The 25538-nt window shown below is 38.8% G+C and overlaps 1 protein-coding gene across 11 annotated transcripts in view; it reads left to right on the forward strand.

The window, feature by feature from the left end:
• The window catches only part of LOC147144176 (CUB and sushi domain-containing protein 3-like), a 708031-nt gene that overhangs the window by 197869 nt on the left and 484624 nt on the right, over positions 1-25538 (forward strand). For all 11 annotated transcript variants that reach the window (XR_015087713.1, XR_015087712.1, XR_015087709.1 and 8 more), the window contains exons 7-14: positions 7024-7136; positions 11195-11272; positions 14388-14475; positions 17541-17665; positions 18039-18160; positions 21957-22060; positions 22338-22450; positions 24928-25110. Coding sequence is in view for 6 of the 11 variants with exons in the window: in XM_086037008.1 (XP_085893134.1) it covers positions 7024-7136; positions 11195-11272; positions 14388-14475; positions 17541-17665; positions 18039-18160; positions 21957-22060; positions 22338-22450; positions 24928-25110 (926 nt within the window). In the remaining 5 variants the exon portion in view is untranslated. The remainder of the gene's footprint in view (positions 1-7023; positions 7137-11194; positions 11273-14387; positions 14476-17540; positions 17666-18038; positions 18161-21956; positions 22061-22337; positions 22451-24927; positions 25111-25538) is intronic.

Raw genomic sequence — 25538 nt, forward strand, 5'->3', positions numbered from 1 at the left:
TCCTCCTCTCCCCTGTTGTGGTGTAGCACGGATGAAGCGGCTACATTGGTATACTGCAATAAAACTCGCCCGAAAAACTGGCGGAGAAGTGACATTTCATATTCGGTCTGAACATACCGTAAGGAAGAGCCCAGCCCACCTCTGCAGAGGAAACTCATTTGGCCACTTGCTCTTTTTCTTTTGGTCATGACCCACAGCTCATGACCATATAAGTGAGGTTAGATTAACCGGTATATAGTGATGTTCACTTTTCCGCTCAGCTCTGTCGCCACGACAGACCAATACAGAGTTCGCTGACGCTGTAAATGTACATGTATGTACCTGAGCAGATTCTTTCCTAACAGTGCCTTTTAACACTGCAGCAACGTTGCTGATTAAAACAGAAGAGAACCAAGAGAAAATAAACGGTACTTATCTTCAAGCGGTGGAAGAAAAATCCACAGAATAGCCGCACTGGACTATAAGCCGCATGGCTCAAAATCTAGGAAAAACATTGCGGCTTATAGTCCGGAAATACGGTAAATAATAACCAAATAACCCTCTCTGGATTCTTCACAAAAAGTCCATGAAACATAAACTTTCTGTTGTGCCGTGCACAGTCTTAACAGGTCCATGTTCATCTTAGTTGTCAGAGCAGAATCTCTTACCTAAGTGACTCATATGAGCAATCTCTCAAAGTTATTGTGTTCCTTCCTTATCATCCTTTTGTAGGTGATCACTGTTTGCAGCTCTCTCTCTCATCAACCTCCCTGTGAAAACCACAAAGCAAGCAGGCTGAGAAACTGAACTAAGTGACACAGCACCTACTCAGCACAACCAGTAGCACTACCAGTATGGTTGTGGAGATGAATTTTATCCCAGTAGATTGTATTATGATTATATTTGTTTATACTCAGAATGACTCATTCAAGTCAGAAAAGTGAGTTTACCTTTGTATGTTCATCAGTGTGAACTGTGGGCCTGGTTCTGGCTGGTGAGAAGTTGAATGTCAGGTTCCATTCTAGTCACTGCCAGTCTCAAACACTGATGCAGATGTTCATCTGTCAATCTTGATCTCATTGGAGTTTTCAGCAGTTTCATGTGTGAAAAGGTTTGCTCGCAGATATTCGTGCTGCCAAAAAGTGTTGACATCTTCATTACGTGTTTTCTGATGTTGGGGTACGTGTCGTTTGGGAGGGCAGCATAGAAGTCAATGAGACTGTTGGGCTTGAATGCGTCTTTCAGAACATCACAGTTCTGTAACTCAGCCAACTCAAACTCATAAGAAGGCTGGGCGTCATCAATGTCGGCAGCAAATGGGTTCTGGAAAAGACAGATTTCTTTTGCATAAACATGTAGTTCACAGAATCGCACACCAAGCTCGGCCTACAGCATTTCCAGTGCTTCCACACACTTGGGTTCTCTGCAGAAAGGTTTTGTCTAGCAGGGAGATGGATGAAGCCGTGCTTTTTCACTTGTCCCAAAAGCAGCTCTAGTTTCACCTCAAATGCTTTTAAGATAAGATAAGATAAGAATGCCTTTATTGATCCCACAGTGGGGAAATTTTCATTGTTACAGTAGCAAAGATATAGGTCACACAGGGGCGGTGGCATAATGTGGCCATTAATGTATAACATTGACGGCAAACATTTAGAATCAAACCTATGTAGATATACGCAGTAACATGTGTATATACACATGTGTATACACACCAACCTACATCTACATAAAAAATATGAGGAACACTCATTTCGGCCTGTACATAGTACAGAGGAAAAAATACTCTAAGTGACAGTGCTGCAGTGCTGTAGTGAAATGTAAGGAACAGCATTGGATAAAAATAAAACTAGACTAACAGTAGTGGGGAATGTTGAGTATTGCACGGTATTACAGTAGTGGGGAATATTGGGTATTGCACGATATGAGCTCAGGTGCAGGACTGCACAATTGCACTAATGACCGCCAGTTTGTAGAGACTACACAATGTTCTTGTTAAAGAGTCTGACAGCAGCAGGCAAGAAGGAACGGCGGAATCTCTCCTTTGCACAGCGAGGGTGTAACAGTCTGTCACTGAAGGTGCTGTGGAGTGCTGTTAGGGTGCCCTGGAGGGGGTGGTCCGGGTTGCCCAGCATTGATGACAGCTTGGCCAACATTCTCCTGTCCCCCACCGAGTCCACAGAGTCCAGGGAGCAGCCCAGGACAGAGCCGGCCCTCTTGACCAGTTTGTCCAGCCGCTTCTTGTCCCGGGCCGAGACACCGCCTGCCCAGGTGACCACTCCCTGGAAGATGACCGATGCAACCACCGAGTCATAAAAGTTCCTGAGGAGTGTCCCCTGAACCCCAAAAGACCTCAGTCTCCTGAGTAGGAAGAGTCTGCTCTGACTGTGGGAATACATGTCACAAATGAGTTTCCCCTGGCCTTGTAGTTGCAAGTTACAGCTGTTCAGCATTTCTGTCATGTCTGTTAAAAATGCGAGGTGCCATTTCCATTCTGGGTCAATCAGCTCTGGCACGGTTTTGTTTTGTGAATGAAAAAATGCGTTAATTTCAGGTTGCAGCTCGTAAAAACGCCTCAAAACTCTCAACCATCAAACTATTATGTAGTACAGCACATCTCCATACGCAGATTCCATTTCAGACAGGAATTATTGGAACTGCCTGTGTTTAAGTCCCTTTGTGCTCATGAAGTTTATTGCATGACACCACAACCTTCATGACAGAATCCCACATCAATACTTTGCAGCACAGTGCTTGCTGGTGAATTAGGCAGTGGACTTGTAGTGGGGCGGTGAGACCCCGTTCTTCCATCTCCCGGTTCATGCTTCCTATTAGACCCCGAGACATGCCCACCATACTAGGAGTCCCGTCAGTTGTGATGCTGGCCAGCTCTGACCAGTTCAGGTCCAACTCTTCCATGGTTTGGTACACTTTGCCGAAAATATCCTCCCCCGTCGTAGTCCCTTTCAGACTTTGGAGGGCTGCCAGCTCCTCGCACATCTCAAAGTTTGCACTAACTCCATGAATAAAAATGAGCAGCTGCGCGGTGTCCTGCACGTCTGTGCTCTCATCCAGTACTAATGAAAAAAAAATCAAATTCTTTCGTCTTCTTTCTTCTTCTGCTGCAGCTGCAACATTACCCCCGATTTCTTCAATGCGTCTGGTGATTGTACTTGCTGATAGACTCGCGGCATTAAAGACATCTTTATTCTCGGGACACACCTCCTCCACGACAGCATTCATGCACCTCTTGACAAACTCTCCACCTACAGCATTTCCAGTGCTTCCACATACTTTTCAGCTGGAAACGGGACCGGTGGGTTTACCACTGCTTGCTATCAGTTGAGCAACCCGAAAGCTGGCCCGAACAGATGACTGGTTCGGCTGAGCTTGGCGTATAATTGCTGAGCTAACAGTCGACTTTTTAGCTTTGAGAGTTTGTCTGCTCGCATTTGGCCTCGCAAGCTATCATGCTTGTCCTTGTGATGGGATTCATAGTGTCGCCGCAGATTGTATTCTTTGAATGCCGCCACCGCCTCTTGACAGATGGGACAGGCATCCTTTGCTTTGCCTTGAACAAAAAAATAATCGTTTGTCCACTGCAGGTTAAATGCCCTGCATTCTGAAACACTTTTTCTCTTACCTAATCTTTTCGCCATCATTCCGCTCTCTCTTTGAGAGGGGCGGGTTTAGGATTTTTTTTCTGGGGGTTGCCAGATAGGGGCACAGACTGCAGAAGGCTGGAACAGAATGTCACGTTATATGCGTGTATAAAATAGTTACTAACTACTAGTTAATAATGAAAATAGTTCATCATAACTAAGGAACATTTTATTGCAAAAGTCCAACTTTATTATGAAATACAAATACACATATATGAAAAAAAAATCAAAATGCTCTCTGGTATTGTTCAGGGAGCCAGACCAAATGTGGAGGCGGGCCGTAGTTTGGGGACCACTGGTTTAAACAATCTTGACCAGGTGCTCTCCCCGCTGACGTCTGCTTTATCGCTGCATCTAATTCTTTCATTTGAATCTCAGAATCACATAATGTTTTGAATGTCAAATCCCTTAGTGTTATGTTTTATACTCTCCAAAAAGAAAAATGTATCTATACCTTTGTGCTTTGACGAGTATAATTTAATAATTTAGAATAGCAATTCGAAATTTCTTATTCTTCCTCTTCTTCTTCTTCTCCTTATTTTTCTTCTGATCGCCCTGCATTTGGAATACACCTTTGGTCCCCCCCTTCTTAAAAAAGGCGGACCACCACCCCAGTGTGCTGCTGGCATTGCATGATGCTTCTTTTGTTATTATTAGTATGCGATCAGTGCGATCGCGAGGAGATCCTTTCTTTCTACTTTTAATTACTTTGGCTAAGGTTAATCTTTGTCCTATCAGTCCATAAAAAGCTTCCTATACTTCTTGATAACAAGTCGTTTGCATCTTCTAGTTTAGCCTTTGGATTTCTTTTTTTTGCAAACAATATACAGTATTGTGATTCCGTTACTTCTGCCCTCTGGTGATTGTTGCTGATGTCAGTAACAGTTGTTTTAAGGGTCTCTCTTTAGAGCTCTCATAATGTCTTTGTCGTTGACTTGCTGCTTCCCTTGAGCTACCCACTCCAAGTCTGTCAGCAGTTTTGTCTATCTCCAGGACATTCCAAATGGTTGTATTATTATGGCCAGTGTTTGCGCCATGGCTCTGATTGATTTTCCATCTTTTCTCTCAGCTTCGCAATTGCTTTTTTTTTCTTAATGCAGACTTACATAAATAGTGTGTAGTCTGCACAGTAAAGACAAACTCTGAAACTGAGGTGTTGACTTGCAGCAATATTTATTTTCTGAATATTGAATGTATTAGGACGCAACTCGGTGACGTCAGTCACTTGAAAAATGGGTAGGTTGTAACCAAAGGTGCAGTCTTTTCAGGAGTGTAAATACCTGGATGTAAAAGCTGAAATGTTGATCTGTTGTCTCATATTCACGTTTTGATGTCAAACCCAAATGTTTTCAATCTACAGCAACAAACAAATAATTGGCCTCAGTCTTCCATTACTTTGGGGGATTTAAATGATCAGGAAAATCATCTTGGTGCACTTTCTCTCTTAATGATAATTAGCAAGTTGGGGTTGTTGAGGAGAAATATGTTTGCTTAGATTTGAGGGAGTACCCATTGTTTCTCATTTGTCCAATTAATTAAGTATTTGCTTCAAATGAAGGACTCAAATTTGAGAGCTGCCGAGACATTACGAAGCAGGAGTCCCAAGTCTGATCCTTGAGAGCCCCTATCCAGCCTGTTTTAGTTGTCTCCCTCCTCCAACACACCTGATTCAAATGATCATGATTGTTATCAGGCTTCTTCAAAACTTGTTGATGAGCCCTGTTGTGTGTTACGTTGAAGTATTTAACAATTTTCAATTCATTTTATTAGCGGGCTGATTGCAGTCATGGGTGTTTTTGTGTATGCTGTAATGCAGCAGTGCACAATTAATAGTTTTCTGTAGTAGTTTGACAACACGGAGCTTAGAATGTCTAATGAAGTTTATGTCAAACAATTGTGCTAGATTGTTTATTTGCGGCCATTTCGATGTTTAAAATAACTAACCAGATCACACTGGGTTGTGGTCAGCTCGGTGCACCCAGAGCTGCTGGCCAATTGCAGGGCACACATAGATAAAAACTCACAGTCACGGACAATTTAGAGCAGGGGTGGGCAATTCCGACCCTCGAGGTCCGGTGCCCTGCCTGTTTTCTCTCTGTCCATGCTGCAACACACCTGATTCAAATGATCCTATAATCAGCAAGGTTTGCAGAAGCTGGATAATGACCCTGATCATTTCAATCAGGTGGGTGCACCAGGATGACATATAAAACAAGCAGGATACCGGCCCTCGAGTGCCAGAATTGCCCACCCCTGATTTAGAGTCTTAACCTACCATGTATTTTTTGGGAATGTGGGAGGAAACCGGAGTACCTGGAAAAAAAACAAGCAAGCATGGGGAGACTACCATGCAAACTCCACACAATTTGAACCCACAACCTCGGACCTGTGAGGCGGATGTGCTAACCAGTTGACCACCAGGCTGCCAGCATTGCCTAATGTGTTCACATCACAATCGCAATTCAATCACTAGGCTTTCACACAGTTCAAAACGGTTCCTTAATTAATATATAAAACATATTTTCATGTTGGTCTATTCCCATGTTCGTGGGACAGGCATGGAGATGAATCACTTTAAAATTATGGAGTAATCAAGTGATATGAAGACAGCTACCAATAGTTAGCAAAAAAAACAAACAAACAAAAAAAGATTTATCAGAGCTCAAGAGGGGAAATTTCATTTGTTAAGATAGTTATTGGATATAATTATGGTGGCGTACACACAGACCAAATCAATTTTTTCAATCTTGCATCTAAGGACAGGCACTAATAATGTGCAGGGACAAGGATGAGGTATGGGACATCAGGAAGCAAGGTGACGTTTGTCTAGAAACTATTCCATTGAAGTTTGGATTGATTGATTGCCACCCAAGACAAGGTATTAGGGATTGAGCTACTGCCCCTATAAAAAAAAATTCATAAATACAAAAATCAGTAGAAACCTCTGCCAAGGTTCACATATTTTTATTTGGATAGGCTTGATGAATTGATGGCTACAATGAAGATATCGTTATATTTTAAAGAAGGTAAAGTTTAATCCAGCTCCAACATTTTTTTTTTCCCTGAATCTATCGGATTTTTATGGATGTTGGTTTTATGTCGCAGCTTGTTGGTCTGATTACACATAGCCATTCATTTGCTTACTTTATCATTACATCAAACACCTTTTGAATCTTTACAATAATACCACTCAATCCACAATAGAACAGAACACAGTGATTTTGCCCCATGAACATTTTGTCAGCTTGGGAAGGACATCAACACCTGAATGACAGTCACACTATAAAGCCTTTTTGATTTGTGTGTGCTATTTTTAAAAAAAACACAATCCCTGGGTTCTTGAAATAAAAGTTTAAACATTTTTCCGTTGTGCTCTTTATGTTAGTCTGACTGGGATGAATATCCCCGCACCCATCATCAGCAAAAAAAACTGGCTGCGGCTGCATTTTGTGACAGAGAGCAACCATCGCCACAAAGGCTTCAGGGCTCAGTATCAAGGTAAGACACGCTTACTTAATTTGCACAGTATTATGGCGGGAGATCTGGTGGAAAAGCAAGGGCCATCATAAAGTAAAAAGCTATGTAATTACTAAAAGCATTTTTCTTAACTGCATATTAAGCAGTTTACTGATAGCATAACTTTATTTCTGCTTGTGACTTGAAACTTCAATGTTTATTATTTGTGAGCCTATTTGTGAGAAATGGTCAGGCACTGCATATACATTTGAATAGATTTAATATCAGATCGTAAACAATCAATTTTAATCCTGAATCTTAATGAAAACATATACAATCATATTTGTAGGCTCGGCGAGCATTTAAGTCAAAACAAACGCTAACACACAAAAAATGTGCAACTCACCATTTCATCCTCAAATGTCCGACACAATTTCATAATCCATCATCAATGATCATATTATGTCAGCAAAGGTCCAGTAAAAGTATTCCAGTAATATAGTTAGTCCACAACAAGCCTGACATCCATAAAGCCACGTTATTAGCTGCTGCAACTGTTACAGGTTGCTATCAGATACATATACATATTACATACGTACATATATTCCATCGTAGATTGAGTACATTCGACGGATTTAGCAACACAAGCTTTCAAAACATAGGCTGGACCTTAGTTTGATTGATTGCTTACTTTATCCAATAAACGAAAGTTTCCCATGTCAGAGTTCAACAACAGTCAATGAACATATCCCATGCGTAAATAGTACCACCGCTGCATATGGATGATTCGTCAGTTATGTTTGCAGTCACAACCAAACTTGCTAAGATGGTGATTGACGCATTCAACGGCCAATGAAATTCTTAAAAAAAGAAAACATGGAAACTGTTTTCGACAAAAACAAACACTGTGCGTAACTTGCGTAACACACACTTTCAAAGCCCAGCGACATCAGGGCTGTGCGTCAGAGTGCACGTCATATCGCGTTGATTTTTCTGCGTCTTTTAAAAATCTGGTTTCAGGATATGATAGTGCCAAGTCTTACTTTTCATTAGTACTCATGATTGTTGAAGCATTCCACAATAGCAGCCTTTTCCCATACGTATGTGAACATGGTTGCAATGGGATCACCCAAATGGCACACTTTTGGTTCGCCTCTTTTGACATCCCCTTAGTAAAATTTGTGTAAAATCTAGTCCATCACCTAATACAAAATTTTCCAGGCAGATTTTTGGAAAAGAAAAACAATAGGCGATCATAAAATCCGCCTTCTTTTATGTATTCAAACTTCCATAATTCAGTGCCAGTAGCACTTACAAGTATTCTGACAGTTGATCAGAAAAATTCAAAGTGTTATCTTCAAAAAAGAGACCAAAACTATGCTGATACTCCAAATGGTTCAAGTACAGCTTCAGTTTTACTTTGGGTGCACCTTTTTAGGCGTTCAGGTAAAAATACCAGGAGGCTAAGGGGCTAATTAGGCAACAATAACTTATTTTGGACTCTGAGCTCACTTTTATTCTGCCTATCAGAAATTTAACAAGATTATTTTTTTTGTTTTTTAATCACTTGAAGAATATAGCCGGAGTCCACACCTTTTCAAATCTAGGGCCTACACGAATATGTTAATGCATGCTTTTATCACTTACTGAATTAATTACTGTAAATCCCTGCTTTCTGGTCTTTCTAAAAAGTGCATGTCATGTTTAGAGTTACTACAGAATCGGGCAGCCTCTGTCCTGACTAAGACTCGATGGCAGGGGCATATTACACCAATTTTAAAATCACTGCATTGGTTCTATCTGTGTTTCTGGATTTATTTTAACATTCTATTTGCTAGTCTTTATGCTCGACAGCAGGGTGGGCAATTCATTTTGCAAAGGGGTCATATGAAAAACTGGAATGCTTGCTGAGGGCCAGGCCAACATACAACTTTGTCTGTTATTTTTAATGTATTTAGAAAAAGAATATTGTCTTGTTTCAGTAAATTGCTACTTGTTTAGATAGGGCATGTATTATTATAATAAAAAAATACAAATGTTAAACCAAACTGGCATTAAAATTACATTTTTACACTTTAAAAATGATAACATTAATTTTGTGCACCAACTGCCAACTCATATTAGCTGTTGCTAGACGGGACTCCCAAATATATAAATGAGTGAGAATTATATTACAATGACTTATAATGGTACATTCATGACTTAGAGCGTTATACACCCATTGCATGCAATATGTGAAACTATAGATTTGCATCTTATCAGGTCAAATATTTTTTCCTCCACCATGCTGGAAATAAGAATTTTGCTCACATTAGTAACACTATTTTCATTTTTGCTAGTATCTTTTTTGGGAAAAATAATTATTTGAGGGGTCGGAAAAGTTTCTAAATATAGAGAAAATGTTGCCAAAAGCAACACTGCTAACACAAGTCATAGCTCTTGCTTGATACCTTTCTCAACCCATTAAAGCCTGAAGCCCCTCGTCTAGACATCTCTCTAAAACCTAAGGTCATCTTTGGAGTCACTCTTGATAACCTGACATTTTCGTCACCTACAAAATAATTAATATATCAGCCCCTGTAGCAGATAGAAACATAATTCCAAAAGAATTTGAAAGCTTAGACATGTGGCTTTCAAACAGGGTTTATTAATCAATTTTCAATCAAAGATGCATGTGAAGCACTATTTTTCATTTAAAAAATCGAGTGGTAATTACCATGCTGTATTCTCTTACAAAGACATTGAAATCGTCATTGTCTATGAACATATATTGTAACCATACATCACGTTTGGATGGTTTCATGGTTTTAAAGTCGGCGAGTGTGTCATGCCGTGACTTATAGCAGACCTCCCACGATCGACGGCGTCCACCATTAATCCTCGAAAAAATTCCGGATATGGTCTGACAACTCACAACACCGTCACATGTATATTGTGAAACATTTCATTGACTAAGAGACCGAAAATTGGATTAAAAAAAGAAAATGACGTATACCTCTCTACGGCTTTAAAGAGAGAAACACGCAACAGCGCTCCCGGCTTTTGTGGTAGAAACACGGTTATGCACTCCCGTCCAAAATGGGTTATACTAATGTCCACATTAAATAAAATCACAACTTTCAAAATAAAATCACTACATATTTTAGGTTTTGCTTTGACTTCATTGTCTCTTGCTTGCTACCTCACTAGGTTTGGTCTAGGGCACGCTTGGGCAATGCCGGTCCCCGGGGCCCCCTATCCTGCATATTTTAGATATTTCCTTCCTTCAACACACCCGATTCTCATTATCAGCTCAGCAGCAAGCTCTTCAGATGCCTCAAAATGATCCTGATCATTTGAATCAGTTTTGTTGGAAGGAAATATTTAAACCATGCATGATAGGGGCCCTGGAGGATCGGAGTTGCTCGCCCCTGGTCTAGGGCCTTCTTATCTTTCAGAACTCTTTTAACCGAATGAACCCTTGCAAACTCTGAGACCCTCCGGCGCCACCCTTATAACAATTCCGAAGGTTAGGACACACACTTACTGTGAGGCATCATTCCAGTTTTAGGCCTCCATTTGTGGAACATCCCAAGAGATACCTTTTTAATGTAGCTTTTAACTTAAACAGATTTATTTTACAGTATATATCTACTTTTATTCATCTTAACCTCTAGTTTACTTCAGTTCCTTTATTATGTATTGCATGTATGCTTCAACATGGTGACCGAAGATTGCATCACTTGTCCTTTGTACGAATCATGCCACAACTGTGTTTAATTAATTAGTGAAATGTAGTCCTGGGGCACCTCTTTCATTTGATATGTAATTGATTCCTTGAATCTACATTATAACAATAACTCTTCTTTGATCGCAAGATCATTCACTCATGTGATTATTAGTTACATCATACATTTTGAGAAAGCAGTAAAGTTATTGCAACATGTTGAAATGTTTACATTTTTGCAAATGATGCCCACGAGTAGCAATTGAATTGTAGTGTTTATATTCTTCCTCATAGGCCCACATAATAGTAGAGTTTCTTTCCAATGTCTAATACTGTAACCCCATTTATCTAATGATTTTTTGTGTGTGTGTGTGTGTGTGTTACTTTTAACTAGTGAAAAGCTCTGGAGAGCTTAAATCCAGAGGGGTAAAATTATTACCAGGGATGGACAACACTAACAAACTGTCTTTAAGTAAGTTGATAGTTTTCTTATTCAACTGTGTTTATTGGTTTGGGTTTTCATTCATGTTAGGGGCTTGTGTTAAGGTTGTTTCTTTCTTGTCTAAGTTTAGCTGTAATAATTTGGTAATGGAGGTAAGCTACAGTACAATATTTTGTAGAAGTTTAGTCTTTCTTTAGTTTTGTTGGGGACTCTGTTCCCCCGCCACCACTGGTGGGGGTGGGGTGGGGGGGAATGGAGGGGGGTTCCAATGGTTAACTTTAGGTTAACTGACCACTCAGATGTTTCATTTATACCCCACACAGAAGTAAATGTGATGTGTTTTCACAAAATCAGGCTTATGTTTCCAAAAATGAAAATTGAGATATTCATATATTCTAATTGTACAGATAATTGTCTTTAAAATGACGTAGAATAAATGGAAGTACCTCAAAAATGGACGAAGTTACAGCAATTTCAACGTTGCCATACTGAAAACCCTCGTTTTGAGAAAATGTGTTTTAAGTTTTGGCACATACATCTTTCAAATGTCCATAGTACGGAGCCCCTAAGGTGACATGGAAGCAAAAAAAAACAAACAAAAAAAACTTTGCGTTCCCTCGCAAAAACTTTGCGTTTCCCTCGCAAATATTGCGTTCCCTCACAAAAATTTCGAGATAACGCAAAGTTTTTTGCGAGGGAACACATTTTGTTTTAAATGCGTGTTTATGTACTTCCGGGTCAGTTTAGCAGCTAGCCTAGCCTAGCTTCTAATGCGCGGCTGTTTGAGAAACCTCAGTTCTTCAGAAACGGAGAAACCGTGCTTAATATCAAAAACTGATTTCAGGTCTTTGTATTACAAGCGAATTTCAAAGCAATTCCATTAAACCCACCCACGGCTGAAAACGCTCCCTTTGTTACTTTTGTTTACCTGGAACATGACTCATTAGTACATAAACACGCATTTTAAAAAAATGCGTTCCCTCGCAAAAAAATGTGCGTTATCTCACAATTTTTGCGAGGGAACGCAAATATTTGCGAGAGAATGCAATCTTTGCGAGGGAACGCAAAGTTTTTAAAGCAAAGTTTGTTTTGTTTTTTTTTACTTCCATGTCACCTTAGGGGCTCCGTACCATAGCAACCAGTACCTTAGGAAAAAATACATCAACCCCAAACTTTCAGGAAATGTTTCAAAGACCACTCTGAAGTAAATTCCAATAGCAAGTATAAGGACATCATCTGAGAATTTCACCTTAAAATCTCAGGATGTTGGACATCCCAACATATGAAATAGGGCAAAAACAGATTTGGCCTCAACCGCAAAACAACTTTGAAGATCCCAATAAGTTTCCAGTTCATTTCCTGAGGCATCATCTGCCAACGTTTGCTTGTTTCATTGTTACTACTTGGGTGTGTTTTTTTTATTTTTTTATTTTTTTTTTAAATGATATTAAATTACAGCAATTTCATTGAACAATGTGGCATGTGACACTCACGTTTGGATCGTTTCACGGCTTTAAAGTCCGCGAGTCGTTTATATCACTGCTGTGACTTATAGCAGAGCTCCCGCGATCGACGGCATCCACTATTACTCCTCGAAAAAATTCCGGATATGCTACGACAACCATTGACACCGTCACATGTATATTCTGATGCATTTCAATGGCTAAGAGACCGATAATTGGATTAAAAAAAAGAAAATGAGCTATACTCTCTCCGGCTTTAAACAGAGAAACGCGCAACAGCGCTCCCGTCCTTAATGGGTTATCTGGTTCCCGATTCCAGCTCTGGCCATTAGGGCAATGGCAGTCCAATAATTGTGTTTCCTAATCATAACCACATAACTTAAATTTTTTTATCTGTTAAACTCTTGAACTTTTCTTAATTCTAACCTCAACCTTTTAGATTAATGCTACCTCTGTTTTTATTAACCTATTTATCCTTATCCTAACCATAACATCCCATTATTATGGGGCCCTAATTATTTTTGTTTCAGAGGCTACTGCATAACAGTTCAATTCTTCAATAAATACGTGAAACAAAATATCTTGTGATACAAAATATCTTGTTTACAATTCCCAACTGGCTGCAAGAAATTGTAAACATAGTAAAGTAAAAAAAAAAAGTGAAACAAAATATCTTGTTTACAATTCCCGACTGGCTGCAAGAAATTGTAAACATAGTAAAGTAAACAAAAAAAAAAAAAAGAATAAATTAAATGGTACAGAGCGGGAACCTGTGACACAAAGGCACAAAGCAGTACTTTCGGTGCAAACGTTCTACCCACTACGTCACAAGATGGCACACATTAACTGCCGCATAATTTATAGTTCTATTACTTGCGCAATTTATGGCAAAATGCTAGGTGGCGAGTTGCCAGTCATGGCAAAATAACCACTGCGTTACCTTTAACATCACAGTGAGCAAACTACTATATTAATGACAGCAGGTTTTATTATTTACAACCGTTTGGCATAGACAGTATTCTACTGTATATCTCACAGAGACTCGATTAGGAAGACACTTATATGTTTAACTGAAGGATAACAAAAACACAAAGGGATCAATTTTGTAGTATGACCCTCTAGTGTATGCAGTGATAAGGTATGTATTATATATGTAGTATATGTATGTACATTAAATGCAAGAGCTGTATCAATGCTCTAATTTAACTAACAGAATCAAGCCAGTTTACTACCATTTATTAACAATATTGATTGAACAACATTTGTATTATGGTGTATTGTTTGCCGTGGTCTATTTCAAAACTTTGGCCACTAAATCAGAAGTAAGGTCTCTCATTTGCTAATTTGCCTATTGAAGGTTTTTTATTCTTAGTTTTTCAGCCACATATTCTATCGTTCCACTTTGTATAGTAAAGTCAGAAGAGATGCATTTGCCCTTTGTGCTCTAACGTGAAGTGTGCATTCACAACCTTGCTGCCAAACACAGTAGCTGAACTTTGAAAATGTGATTTGAAAAAATGGAGTCAATTTTTCTAAAGCCATATTATTTTGCCACAGCAGGCAGGGGCATTTGGCGCCCAGAGTAGTTACACTGGTATTACCTTTCTACTTGTACCTGTGATGGATGTTTGTGGAAGTGCAAAGTTTGTCAATTTAAATGTCTTCATTTTTTTGTTGCTCAGTGAATGAAGGGGGAGTCAAGCAGCTGTCTAATTACTGTCCTGACCCAGGAGAGCCAGAAAATGGCAAACATATTGGCTCAGACTTCAGGTAACATGGTGCCCCTGCTGTTCAAGTTAAGGACTTTATTCAGACTGGGCCATTAGCTATTTTATTTTTATTTTTTGGGGGGTGAAATGTATACATAGCAAAATGACTTTAATATGGGAATTATTTTGTCAAGAATAGCAAAACATTTTTCACCACAATGACAAATGAAATTATGAACCATTGACCAGACTACTGTAGGTGACCCCAACAGAGTTGTTGTTTTAATTCTGTTGAGTCAACATTTGAAATTGCATATTCTGAAGAGGAAAAGTAACTTCCAAGTTGATACTTGCTAAATATCAAAAACAAAACAAAACAAAAAACTTTTTTTATGTAAGTCCGTTAGTCCCCACACCATCATGGATGTATTATATTATGTATTATATTATATATATGTATTATATTACATTGATCTGAACTGTATATGCTCCATTTATTTACAAACATACATTCGGATCAAGAGCCTGCTTGTTCTGTACAGATTTAGGTCTAACTCCATGAAGTTAGATTGATCACCACGACAACTTATTTTATTATCTTGACGATCCAATGTTTATACTTTTCTCTTTGATTCAGTAATTCACCCAACTGGGGGAATTTTAAAGGGCCTGTATTATGCAAAATCAACTTTTTTGAGCTTTAAGCCATGTTAAAATAATACATTATTAATTCCTCACTAAAAACCCCCCTAAATTGGTGTTTTCCTCCATTCACCCATCTTTGTGCATTTCTGCTCATTCCTGCTCTCTAAACACCAGGTCAGACCAATCCAAGAAAATATTGGTTTCATCACTCTTATTCGTATAAGATTGAAGGAGCCACCTCCGTACCACCTTTGCAGACTAAACACATGCCCACTTCCTCCAAGACACTGGATTTGGGGAGAAGTGGTTGTTTTTGCACATACTCTGCCTTGTGACAAGAACTGTTAATTTTTTTGTTGCAAGGTTTTAGTTCAGAAAATGTGCAAGTGGTAAAAATGCGTGTTTGGCAGTGAGACGTTTAGGAGTTTGTTTGGTCTTGCTGAAGATTAAACTGTTCGCCAGAAATGATTGGAATTTATTTTTGGAAGCATGCGACAGACTATCCAGCAGCTTTTTGCCTGTTACTGGCATTTCTCAGAGGACTGCCTGGTGAACCTTGGCCGGTACCAAAGTAGATTGGCCGGGACCAAAGTAGATTGGCCGGGAGATTAAACCTTAAAACTGGCGTAATTCCTATATTCAAACCTGAAGGAGAGGCCAGAGCTGTATGTAAATTAAACCGCTATCTAAATGATGACTTAATGTTAGCATAAATGCACAAATGTTAGCTTCGTTGCCAAGCACGATACGCCAGACATATTTTGTTTCTTACCTGTTATACACATTACCATGTGCATGGATAAATAGTACATCAATGCTGTATAAAGATTGCCAAATAACAGTGTATTTTTGTTGTGCTACAACAGCTAAATTATCCTTAAGTTTCTCAATGTGAAGTACAGTTTATATCAACTTTTACGCTTATTCTCTTTGTAATTACATTACCTTTGGAATTTCTTGGCAGACGTTCTATTCTTCTGTGGGTATTGCTTGGCAATTTCTACATGTACACCTACAAATATCAGCAGCAAAACATGACTACCAAGTTTAAATGAAAATTACACACCAAAAGACATTCATTTAAGAAACCTCCTATAATTTTTTGGGGTCTCTGTGGTGCTTCATTTCAAATTCATGATCGGACTTTGGATTTAGGATCTGAAGCCCAGCAACACGAGGCACCGTATTTCACCATCCGTGCCTCATGTGCAGGGGCATTTTTTGAGTGCGGATGTTGCTGCGACATCAACGACGAGCGTCAAACATGTTTGGACATTTCGGTGCTGTCCACCATTGGTGCTTGGCGTGCAGGGCACTGGAGCCAACCGCACACGGCCATTACCAAAGGCACATGTGCTCTTAATACACAAAATATCACGGTGCCCTATCAGTACATTTCGGAGGCTCTCCTGGAGGATACATTTGTTGATCTTTGGCAAGATTATACCTGCCTTTACAATGTCAGGTCCCCATAAAGGACAATAAGGACAAGCACAAATAGATCAAAGTGATGGAAGGGATTGCTTTTAGCCTCTCTCAAGAAGGTATGTAAATCGTTCATCATCTTAAATGGTCACATGATCCCAAACACACGATCAACGCAATTATGATGTAACGCCGATGGCGCGTAAAGCTGGCCTTGTTGGACAGGTGTCTTACTTCCAGGTTAGAAAAATATCAACCAAAATAACTCATATTGCACAATAAATTGGATTGCTATTGTGCCAAAGGTAATAAATAATAAGAGGTGCGCATTTCGTCAGAATGACGGACCTGTCCGTCAGTCTGTCAACTGATGGACACCCGTTTTACTGACGATTGACGAATGACAGGATACCTTTTAAAAAAAAACGGACTGATGAATGACGCAGGGGTTTTTCTCGCGTCAATGTAATCGTTGTCCATCAATGATGGACCATTAGTCCGTCACTGCCGGGCACCTGTTTTATGACGATTACAATTGGCAAATGGCTACCCTGGCTGCTGATGGACGAATTACGGACCAGCAAAATTTAGTAAAATTCCCATATGATCATATTCAGTTATATGCCTAGATTTAACTGGGAAGCCTACAATAGCATTCTATAGGCCCTTTAAAATATTATATTATCTTATAGTACTTTGAAGACTATTTCAAACACGATGGAGCAATTGAGGTTTACACATTCTGTAGTCGAGATCACAGTCTAGGTCTCTCTTTCCCTACCTTGTTGGAGTTATTTATTATATATCATATTGCAACTCATGGTGCTTTTATGCAGAGCCACAACAAAATGTGATAAAGGGAAACATTTTTTAATTACTCACAAAAGAATAACATTAGCTCAATTACCGATACATTATTTATCTACAAAAGTATAATGACTGATGTTCATCTGTAATCATTGGCATTAAATAAATAATGAATTTGACATTTCATCAGGACTCACTTTTTGAGGAATTGATTGCTTTTTCAGGCGTTAATGATGTTTATCTTCTCAGCATCGGAGCAACTGTTCAATTTATCTGCGGTGAAGACCATGTGCTGCAAGGTTCCAAAACGATTACCTGCCAGCGCGTGGCTGAAGTCTTTGCAGCTTGGAGCGACCACAGGCCCATCTGCAAGGGTGAGAGAGGCATCTCAGGAACAAATACAAGACTTTGATTTAGGCACTGCCTCTGGATATAGACTACAGTATGCACAAAGAGGAAAGTAAATTCTTGTTAATCATGAAAAAAAAAAAAAAACTCTTACTTTTCAAATTTAAAATGTCCTGGCTGTTTTGTCCAAAATACCTGGAGCTACTTTCAAAGTTTGATTAATAGTGTTGTTGGTAATAGGACCAACTTTGTGCTCACACTAAATTACATTCCTGTCACTTTAATACATACAAGTTATTCATTTACCTTATGCACATTATTTAATCTTTTTTTTAGGGAAATGTAACATTTCTAGTCTTGATTTTGTTATACTTCATCTTGCCTCTTGTTCTGCTGCAGTGAAAACGTGTGGGTCTAATCTACTGGGACCTTCGGGAACATTCACATCTCCTAACTTCCCTATCCAATATGAGAGTAACTCCCAGTGTGTGTGGATCATCACTGCCAGTGATCCAAACAAGGTACTACCGTGAGAGGACATCAGTTCAACTTTTTTTTTTCTTAAAGTTTTGAGGCATCTTATAATATACATTGCTTGTTTTATTGCATCTAATGAAACCACAGCGATGCAGCTGCAAATAACAGTCTTTTTCATCTAAACTAGGAGGCTCTCCATAAAGTTTAAACACAATCAATAACAGTGTACAGTTTGAGATTGCAATTGTTTAATTCAATTACATAGTACACCTTTATTACTAAGGCAGTAGCTTTCATCATATATACATTAAAAATGTAACGATAACAGTTTGATCCAAAATAGAGGCAATGTGTGGCAATGTATTTTCATAGGTAATGTGTACAGTATATGGTCGAAAATAGCATAATATTATACTATTATAGTCTTACTATTATCAATACAGTACCATTTTGCATGTGGCATTTTTTATTATTTCTTTTGGAGAGAGAGAGAGAGAGAGAGAGAGAGAGACAGAGAGAGAGAGAGAGACAGAGAGAGAGAGAGAGAGACAGAGAGAGAGATTGATTTTGTTAATTTTACAAATTATTGACCAAGCTAAAGTGTTGAAAATGGCTTGCTCTATTTGACAATGCAAAGTTAATGGTTGAACAAACATGACATTTTTGGGCTCTCCTGAAAAGTGATGATTTAGGAGGCACAAGAATCCCACCCAATTCCAGTGATATGCATATTTTACAAATGTAATGGTCTCCTATTAGTTGTAGGCATAATGACAAATTAGCATTTGACTTTCATTTATGATTGAATCTCTTACCTGTTCTCACCTTTTCTCACCATTGCTCTTCTGAAAATATTCATTCACATTTGTATGCATGTGTCTGTTTTCCAAGGTTGTCCCAAGGTGGTAAAAAGTTACAATGAATATGTTTATATTTTGCCTTTCATCACAGCTGTCAATTAATGTACATAGTAAGAGTGCATTGTATTGCAGTTGGCTATTGGCAATCCAGCAATTCTGCTCAGTCGTCAGGGGTAACAAAAATTGAGAGAAATAATGTTTGAATGAGACCCTCTTGTCCCCAAAGTGAAAAGGCCAAAGCTGTTGTCCAAATGGTAGTTATGGTTTTCCTACATCAGATCAGACTCACAGTTGGTATTCTGTCAAGTTTGCCATGCGCACGGTGTCCACTCACTTTGCTATTGTTTATTAGTAGAAGATGGCTAATGCACATGCAACTCATTAGGACTGGCAAGCACTGTAGCAGTGTGCCACCATGCATCCGATGAGGAAAACAAGCCATTGACTTGGCCAAAGAAAGTTGATCCATTAATGTTATTATAGTGAATATGCTTAGGCCTGCATAGTGAATGAATACAGTGGAGAATGTTTCCTCCCCATGGCTGGAGAGTTGACTGATAAGAATGATCAAGTAGCCATCCTATGTGTGTCATCAACGGATGTGACATTGATTTCATTGCAACATCCTTTCATCACATATCAGTGCAGGGACATTGAACTGAGATAATGAAGCTTTTATATGAAATTGTACTGAGATAATGAAGCTTTTAAGATTTAAATGATTCTGCAATGGAGCACATGTACATTTGGTTAATGAGAAAATGATATCAGTGACAGCTTGGAAAAAATAAGTAAATTATGAATTCTGATAGGCAAATCATTATTTTGTACCTACATTTCACTTGCCTTCAATAAGCATTTAATTTGTGCATTAAAATGATGTGAAGAGATGTGACTGTCAGCTTCCATTGTACTCTGAAGGATATTTGTTATCATTTGTTTGCAGTGGCATGTGTGTTTTTGTGTGATTACATGTATTTGCGTGCGTGCGTGTGTGTGTTTGTGTGTGCATGCATGCGTGCAACATTGGCTGCATGCACTGTTTGTTAAAGGCTTATGAGATTAGGACTCAAGATTTGATGTGATTTGACTCACGGGGTATTGCTGTTGTTGATACAAGATTTAGGAGGTGAGCCTTGACTCAATATGCCGCAAAGAAACTAGCAGAAGGTTTTGGTTTCAAAGCATTGTGAGATTGAACATTCCTGTCATTAGTTTTTTTCTTGTCAAGCCTCTCTTAGGCACAGTAAAGCTGTTTCTAGATCAGGGGTGGGCAATTAATTTAGCAAAGGGGCCACAGGAGAAACTGGAACACGTACTGAGGGCCAAGCCAACATGTGAACCTCAACTTTGTCTACCACTATATTATTTTTAATGAATTTAGAAAAAAAAACATTGTCTTCTTTCAATAAATTGCTTTGTTTGTGTAGATGTTGTATGTATTGTTAAAATGAGATAATCCACATTTTAAACACAATCATATAACCGTTTTTATCCATCCATTTTAGGCGGCGGACATTTTGGCACTTGCTGTCAACTGAAAATGACATCACAGCCCCTGAGATGGATAAAAACGGGTGGATTTTGCGACTTAATTCATTCAATTCCTCAAACACAGTATTAATAAGAAGGCCATGTTTTAACTAGCATAGGGTGACCATATTTTCAGTGGGCCTTGCGATACTGAAATTATATTCAAAGATGTTTTAAAATTTTAAAGCATTGCTACACAATATTGGAAAAAACATGCAATATATGATATATGTGTTGCATATAGCTATATCAATAATATTGCATATTCATTATCTAATGAAATAAAACATTTTCATGTAGAAAAAATATAAATGTGTTTGTATCTAATTACGTTTTTGAGTGTTAGTAGTGCCCCTAGATACTGTTCTCCTATTGTGCAAGTGCCAATATCACGATGACAATATTTTTTCAATATTTTGTGCAGCCCTAATTTAAATCATGCCTCCTCTGTATGGGTTGAAAATAAACCTTTTGTTTTACTTTTTTGAATAGTACATAATAGTATCTCTCTTTTGAAGTCTACTTAAATGACGTGCTAAATAATCCATCTTTTAACAAAGTATTTCATGCTATCTTTTCAGTGTAGTAATGTAAAAAATAAAACAGTCATCTCACAAAGACATTAGTTTAACAAAGAAACAAATGGTCACTTTAGTCTTGAGTTTCTTGCTCACAAATGTTTTTTTTGTGTTTTTAGTGTGCAATGGAGCACATGTACATTTGGTGAATGAGAAAATTATATCAATGACAGCTGGTAAAAAATGAGTAAATTATGAATTCTGATCTCAAATTATTATTGGGCACTTACATTTTCCTTGCCTTCAATAATAATTTCATTTGTGCAGAAAACTAATGTGAAGATGTGATTGTCAGCTTCCATTGTACTCTGAAGGATATCTGTTATCTTTTGTTTGCAATGGCGTGTGTGTTTGCGTGTGCGTACATGCGTTTGCATGCGCATAGGTGTGTGTGTGTTTGTGTGCATGTATGCGTGCAACATTGGCTGGCTTTTTTCGTGTTTTTTCTATGTCCAAGCTTTGAGATCCCCGACCAGCACCTTTATTAGACATTGAAACATGTACGTGCGAGCTTTCTAAACTTTTACCTCGTCCGTGTGTTGTCACCGATGATCTCAACACTGAAGAAGTCAGGGGCGAACTGACTACAGTTGTATTTGGCTTGTTCAACCGGTAAACATATGACGCACCTCTTGGTCCAGTTATTGACAGCTGTGAAATGCAGACACATGGATGGGATGTTGTATTGCTTTCTTATTCAACTGGGACTTAATTCCATCCCATTTCAACAGCAAACAGTTTTCAATGGCACTGAGCGCATGTGCTTCACACACTTGTCCTAACTGCCGCTACTTGAATTATCTTCCGGGTAGAACATACTGTATGTTTGTAATTAAAGTTTTTGACTCGAGTTCCTCTTTAATCTGCAGGTTATGCAGATCAACTTTGAAGAATTTGACTTGGAGATTGGGTATGATTCACTAACGATTGGCGATGGAGGGGAAGTAGGGGATTCTAAAACAATAATCCAAGTGTAAGTAATACTTAAAGAAATTCAGCAGATTAATTTAGTCATGTGTTCTACTGTTTCTTTTCTACACCAAATGCTATTTTACAACTGCCTTGATTCTTATTTAAATGTATTTTGAATTATTATTTTAAATTGAATGTTGTTTTAACATTAAATTATAAATGACTGATACATATCAGATTACACCATACTTGTTTACAGCATTTTAAGTCACAATATTTTGCAATATGTAAGTCTCAGTTGCTGTTGGTGTTTTTTAATGTCTGTTTTGTTTTTATAGCCTAACTGGAAGCTTTGTCCCAGACCTGATTGTGAGCATGTCTCATCAGATGTGGCTTCATCTGCAATCTGATGAAAGTGTGGGCTCAATTGGCTTCAAGATCAACTATAAAGGTACAAAGACTGTAGTGTTGACGCCACAATCTGTACGCATGGCCATGATCAATGACTGTCTCCTTAAAACAATCAGTCACTCCTAGGGGTGTAACGGTCACGGTTCGATACGTACCTCGGTATGGGGGTCACGGTTCGGTACGGGTTCGGTACAGCAATAAGCTCAAATGCATAAGACTTGGTTGTTTTTTTTTTATTTAGTTTTAACAGAGAGCAAGCTACAATTCAATTTGCTACAAAGCAAAAAACATTCCCTGTTATAAAAGAATAAAAACTTATGCATTATGGTTGTTCATAAATAATAACAATGATGATAAAAAAGATTAAACACAGGAAAACACCCTTTCTTGTATGGATAGAATGAGGTTGCAGATAAAATCAGGTAGCACTTGCCAACTAGTAACTTTAATTTCATTATAAGAGCAGCAGAGGACATCTCATGCTCCACCAAGGCTCTTGTGTGATTGTATATGGGGGGACCACAGTCTTGCGAATATGCGCCCGGGATGGAACATTGTAACGGGGCTCCAGCATGTTTAATAAACGTTTGAAGCCCGGTCTAAAGCATATGGGCGCATAGATGGTACTATGTATATGCATATTGCTTCAGTAATTACTAATATCTTTGGCTCTGTCTGCTTTCACTTCTCCAGGCTGCTTAGAAGTAGTGGGGATAAGTTGTTGGTGTTGAGCGGGTTTCTTTTTTCTACCGCCGGTACCTGTAACGGCGTGATGCCGTCTTACATGTGTTAGCATTGTAGCGTCTTCCAAAAACACGCCATCAGACGTAGTTTACCGTATTTTCCGTCGCATATTTTTCATAGCGACTTGGAGCGACTTATGTGTGAAATTATTGACACATTATTACTGTCATGGCTTGTTAGTGCTGACTTGTATTTAGGATGTTTTGTCCAAGCGCCTGCAGAGGGACGCAAAACAACATAAATACAAGTCAGCACTAACAAGCCATGACAATTACCAATATATCCTTTCACATGTTATTGTAACCCACATAAAGAAACATAAGATAAATCCTATAAGCTATTAAAATTCATCAATAATTCAAACGGTTAAAATCTAATGTTTTGTTAAATAAGTAATCAAAATAGTATGATAAAAAGACAATTTTACTGCTAAGGCCTTGCTAGTCGAGGAAGCTAGCTTATCCAAATAGCTAAACATTCACAAACAAACTCCACAGACTCCAGGTGTGCAGCGAAGTTGCCTTTTTATATTGTGAAACTGCACAAGAAACTGAAAATATTATCAATCTATGCATTACATACACAAAGTGTATGTTACATACACAAAATATTTTCATAGACATGAACAAGATGAGCCTAAGCTAACGATTAGCGATCACAATTAGCATTAGCAGTAGCGATTAGTATGTTCAGTTAACAACCTACAATCATCCACAATTCAGCTCGTATATAAATGTCATTGCACACAATTGTACAGACGATGGTTGAAAAGAATGAACCACAAACAGGCAGTTGCCTGCCTCTGGCTGGGGTATTGCATCATGAGGCCACACACGTAAGGAGCAGAGCGCAGAGGAGACGAAGACATAATTACGACCGAATACAACAATACTTTTGGAGACTTAGAACCATTCTGCATGGTCGGGGATAAATAAAATACTTATTTAATCGATCTACAACCGTTTTGGTGAGTTTTAAGTTATCTTACCGTAACTTTCTTGTTTGCTACATGTGTGAATCTTAGCTAAATGTTACCATCGCAGCTCGGTGGATATGATGTGTACTAAGCACACAATTTCCTCAAAAAATGCGATTTATACTCCAGTGCAACTTATATATGTTTTTTTTTTTCTCCTTTATTATGCATTTTATGGCTGGTGCGACTTATAGTCCGGAAAATGCGGTAATTAACGCGTTTTATTAGTCCAACTGGCTACTGTGGGCCGCAGCTGAGGCCAATACAGTACGACAACCGTTACGTTCACAAAGTGTCACGGCTCCCTCTCCTTCGTCACCACTCCTCCTCTCTCACCCGCACCCCCTCCCATCTAGTGAGCCGCATGATGCATTCATTAGCCTCGGAAACAACACAACTCGGCAAAACACAAATTCGACCACAACACAGATAATTCAATTTGTTACAGCATGTTTGAAGTGTTACCTGCAACATACTGCACGGAGGTCGAACAACGGCAATACACAGTTGAACAACAAATGTGGCTGTTGCTTGGTCTCAGGCATTGGCTTTTTTTTTCTCCCATCAGATGTATTCGTCGTGTGACTGCGTGCACCAAACCGTGAACTGTGATGAATACAAAAAACGTTACACCCCTAGTCACTCCTGTTGACCACTCTGTTTGGCTGTCTGTGTCCCACTCCCCTTTCCTGTGTTGTTATTAAATGTTAATAGGAGATATTCAACATATCTCAAGCTTCTATACTTGGCTTTGCTATTCCCATTCCTGCCTCCCCGTCCTCTACCCTCCCCCACAGAAATTGACAAAGAGAGTTGTGGTGATCCTGGTACACCACTTTATGGCTACCAAGAAGGAAGTGGCTTTTTAAATGGAGATGTTCTGCGATTTGAGTGCCAGTTTGGATTTGAGCTCATTGGGGAGAGGATAATAACCTGCCAAAACAACAATCAGTGGTCTGCAAATATTCCCATCTGCATATGTGAGTTTTACGTGCATTTCATTTCATGTGGACAAATGAAGCAATTACTTATGTGCTTGCAAAGTTCACAATGACGCTAAGATATTGGAGGATTAATTACAATGCAGTAAAAATGCCATGCAGTGCTTTGTATGTATACACAGAGTGTCAAAGGGCAAAGGAATGGTACAGTAAATGGCTACCTTGTTAAGCAGGGAGAAAAATAAGGCCAGTGAACACTATGCCAATGCTCTGGAGACACATGCATTGTATTTCTCTAAGACAGCCCAAATCTCTACTGCTTGTTTCAGTCTACCTAATCCAATTCACTTATTGTAGTCCAAATTCTAGTCCTTTTTTATATTGTAGTTAACTGTGCCCATTGGGACACTGCATAACTTCTTTGCCCATCATGTTTTCAAACTACATTTTTTGCAAATGTTTCTCCA

The sequence above is a fragment of the Filicampus tigris genome, chromosome 8 (genome assembly GCF_054856515.1).
Source record: "Filicampus tigris isolate MCC_2025a chromosome 8, RoL_Ftig_1.0, whole genome shotgun sequence".
NCBI lineage: Eukaryota > Metazoa > Chordata > Actinopteri > Syngnathiformes > Syngnathidae > Filicampus > Filicampus tigris.